This window comes from Misgurnus anguillicaudatus, chromosome 15 (assembly GCF_027580225.2).
Source record: "Misgurnus anguillicaudatus chromosome 15, ASM2758022v2, whole genome shotgun sequence".
Taxonomy (NCBI): Eukaryota; Metazoa; Chordata; class Actinopteri; order Cypriniformes; family Cobitidae; genus Misgurnus; species Misgurnus anguillicaudatus.
The window spans coordinates 7,999,049-8,003,455 of record NC_073351.2 but is presented as its reverse complement, the minus strand read 5'-3'; the positions used below and the strand labels follow the sequence as shown (position 1 = coordinate 8,003,455).

General features: G+C 43.4%; 1 protein-coding gene across 1 annotated transcript; it reads left to right on the top strand.

Annotated features, from left to right (window-relative positions):
• Positions 1-749: 749 nt before the first annotated feature.
• On the top strand, positions 750-3,943 carry fzd9b (frizzled class receptor 9b). Its single transcript, XM_055174706.2, has one exon. The coding sequence runs from the start codon at positions 1,323-1,325 to the stop codon at positions 3,060-3,062; it is 1,740 nt and encodes a 579-aa protein (XP_055030681.2). The 5' UTR covers positions 750-1,322; the 3' UTR covers positions 3,063-3,943.
• The last annotated feature ends 464 nt before the right edge of the window (positions 3,944-4,407 follow it).

Genomic DNA, 4,407 nt, shown 5'->3' with positions numbered 1-4,407 from the left:
AAAATGTAGCTACTTTTAAGAGAAGAAAGGGGATTTTGAACAAGTTACAGGCTTTTGCAGGACATTCATGATGTTGTGCAGTTTGTACAAATTGTAATGCACGCATTATTTAGCAAATTTTAAAACGATTTGAGAAATGCTCCAAAGCGACTGAGAAAAACTATAAAAACTATAACTTTCATCAATTTTATTGCCTCTGCCATGGGGGGACATGTTATATCAGCTTTAATCTCTTAAAATCCCATATTCATGGATTTACAATATTTTTAATAAGGATTGCTAAATGAATGATGGGAATGATAAATGAGGAATGATGAATGAGTTTAATGTCTGATTAAACAAACCATCCCATAGTTTGCAGTAAAAAAATGTTTTTTAAAGATTCCAATAAATTATAACATAGTACAGTTATTGTAACTTATTTTTTGACACAAACAATAGACGAAATATTAGTATATTACAGCAGTGTGTATATATTGCATAAAAATATCAGTACATTGTTTATTATAAAATTATGTTTTTACTCTAGAAACGATAAATAAGGTATTTCTTCGTTTATTTTATACACAGTCTTACAATAACAAAACTATAAAATGTCCCGGTATGTCTAATGTAATCCTTAATCATTTCAACCTGTAGTTTTTAAATGACGAAAATAAAAGCAAACAAATGTTTTAGCGCCTCTTCTGTTGTAGATGAGCGGAGTTACACAATACGCTATGTATTTTAAGTTGTAAGTAGGCGGAGCTCGATCTTTGCATCAACCATTGTTCGGTAGCGTGTGGGCGTGGTCAGACGAGTGCGTCGAGAATGTCCCGCCCCCGCATTAGAGCGCATTGAGAGAGGAGGCGAGCGAGAGTTCAGCGAGCGCCAGTAGAGATGAGAGGAGAGCGCTGAAAACACCCTGCGTGCTTCACAACGACCGTATGCTTCTCAGAAGTTTGGAAATAACCGGAGATAAGAAGAAATGTGTTGTTTATCTTTTTGAACTCCTCCACGATGCTGTTATGTTTGCAAATGCGGCGTTGACTGACGCGAAATATCACTTATTTTTTCCGTGACAGTGCACGCGCGCCTACATGACGATCCTGGACTTTAAGCATCGTAGTGTACGATGTGAAGACTTTGTTTGAAAAGGAATAAGAGGGATATTCTGGCGTTTTTAATTGGATGGCAGTCATTGAAACACTGCTAATGTAAGCAGTGTTTATGGGGCTATACAATCACTCATAGCTCACCACCTTTCCAAAATTATCTCCACTTCAGACTGTTTATACCAGGAAAGTTTTTTTTCATTCAAAAAGGGTGACTGAAAATCCAGCATGGGACCTCTTATAATTTTGCTTTCTCTATGGTGTCAGCTGGTTATAGCTGCCTACAGCCTTGAAATGAGCTCTTATGACCTGGAGAGAGGGAGACCAGCTAAATGTGAGCCTATTACCATCCCCATGTGTCTAGGCATTGGGTACAACCTCACGCGGATGCCCAACTTTATGGGCCATGATAGTCAGACGGAGGCTGCGGATAAACTCAAAGAATTCTCCACGCTGGTGGAGTACGGCTGTGATGTACACTTGAGATTTTTCCTCTGCTCCCTTTTTGCCCCCATGTGTGCGGACCAAGTGTCCACTTCCATTCATGCATGTCGTCCGATGTGCGAACAGGCACGTCAGAAGTGCTCGCCTATAATGAAGAAGTTTAATTACGCCTGGCCGGATTCGTTGAACTGTTCGAAACTGCCCACCAAAAACGACCCCAACGCCCTGTGCATGGAAGCGCCGGAAAACGATACCAAAACCGAGACCAAGAAAGGAGAAGGTATGTTGCCCGTGCCACACAGACCCAGGCAGCAAGGCACGGTGAGCGGACGCCCTGGGGTCGTAGGAGTTTGCGAGAACCCAGAAAAGTTCCAGTACGTGGAAAAAAGTGAGACGTGTGCTCCACGCTGCTCGTCTGCTGTGGACGTGTTCTGGTCCAGACAGGATAAGGACTTTGCATTCATCTGGATGGCGGTTTGGTCGACTTTGTGCTTCGTATCCACAGCTTTCACGGTCCTCACCTTTCTTCTTGACCCTCATCGCTTTCAGTACCCAGAGCGGCCCATCATCTTCCTCTCCATGTGCTATAATGTCTACTCTGTCGCTTTTATCATTCGGTCCGTCGCTGGGGCGGAGAACATTGCGTGTGACCGTGAAAATGGGGAGTTGTACATCATCCAAGAAGGCCTGGAGAGTACAGGTTGTACCATAGTCTTCCTCATACTCTATTATTTTGGCATGGCAAGCTCTATCTGGTGGGTTATCCTCACCATCACCTGGTTTCTGGCCGCTGGTAAGAAATGGGGTCACGAGGCTATCGAATCGCACAGCAGTTACTTCCACATGGCTGCGTGGGGCATACCCGCCCTGAAGACCATAGTCATCCTCACTATGCGGAAAGTCGCAGGCGATGAGCTCACCGGACTTTGCTACGTGGGCAGCATGGATGTGGGCGCACTAACAGGCTTCGTCCTCATCCCGCTCTCCTGCTACCTCGTCATCGGTACGTCTTTCATCCTGACCGGCTTCGTGGCGCTCTTCCACATCAGAAAGGTGATGAAGATCGAAGGCACCAACACGGAAAAGCTGGAAAAGTTGATGGTGAAAATCGGCATCTACTCCATCCTCTACACGGTCCCTGCCACCTGCGTCATCATATGCTACTTCTACGAGCGACTCAATATGGACTACTGGAAATTCAGAGGATTGCAGAGCAAGTGCACCACATTCCCAGGCCGTAGGAACGAGGACTGCTCCCTGGAGTCTTCGGTACCCACGGTGGCTGTGTTCATGCTAAAGATCTTCATGTCACTGGTGGTGGGCATCACCAGCGGCGTGTGGGTATGGAGCTCGAAGACATTGCAGACTTGGCAGGGACTGTGTAGCAGAAAGTTGACAGACAGGACTTGCAGGAAACATTGCAGTGGGAGTTGCAGCACCAGTCACTGTCACTACAAAGCGCCTGCCGTCATACTGCACATGTCTAAGACTGATCCCTACTCGGATAGTCCCACGCATGTATGAGCGCAGCTCATGGATCTAATCTATGATGTACTGTATAGAGGCAGAACCCGGGCCTCTCGGACTTCAAAGAAGGCAGATTGTGTGCCGTGAAGTGAACTTAAACCTAATGGATTGATTATCAGTACTTGTTATTTAATAGGGGTTTGTTTTATTGCTTGGCATAGAAAAGCAAAAGAATGAGAAATATTTACACCTGTTCACACAGTCTAGTCAGTTTTTATCTACAAAGCCAGTCATTCTTGCATGGAGATATTCACTTAAACTGTAACTTCAACCTGCTTAATTTCTTGTTAAAATGACTTTTATTTATTGTAAATATATTATATATATATATATATATATTTAATATTTTTCTGTCTTGGTTTCTAACAAGATGGCATTCACGAGTCTTCAGTCTGTTAAAAAGTGCCTTTTTGGAGAAGAAAATAAAGTGTTATATATTTTCAACAGTTGTCTTAAATGTTTTGCAGTACTAAAACTTTTTAAAATTAAATTGCTCCACTTTCAGCCTTTGCGCTAGCAGAAAATACACTATTGTGTTGTGCTGTTGCTACAGTAGTAACACTATTATTTTAATTGAAGGCGAGCAGTTGTTGGCTGACAGCTTCAGGTTTTATTTAGAGGAGGAAGTTGAAAAGCAGCGTCATGGTGAGACTTTTCGCATGGATTGGAACGAGAAAATGCGTCAAAGCAATGCAAATATTTTGATGAAGAAAGCTACGTTTGCATCTGAAAGGTTGCCCCGGTTCAAATGCAAATCGATCCTTGAGGGACTCTTTCAGAAGCCCTCAATAGACCGGGCTACCCCCGAAAAACACTTTATGTGCCGCGGTTCTGTGGCTTTGTACGCCCCTGACAGAAATAAATCTCTGTTGACCGTTTTTAGGGACTAAGTTGTGATTTATCGTGGGGATTACGCTTGTACGGCTTAAACAGATTCGGGCACTTTACTGTTTAGAATGCATCACGTTGTACTCCATGTCCACTTCTTTTCTTTCAGGCTTTTACTTTGTTTTCTCTTTAATTTACCCCTGTATGACAGACCTCCTTTGAGGGCGTTTGCCAAAAAAAGAAATCCCTGGTGATTTTCTCCACTTCATCCTCAAAAGGAATTGTTGAGCCGAGCGACAGACAGTAGCATGGATTTCACATCATCACCTTTAAATGTAAAGGTTGTTCTGGAATTATATTGCATTAATGAGAACAACACACACACACACACATCCAGATTCTCCTATTGTTGCACGTCGCTTCTCTCTTCCCCCTGCGCTCCTTTGATCTCAGCCACTCATGCAAATAAAGGCACTTTTCTCCGACGCTTGATCTGGAGCATGCAGAGCTCCGA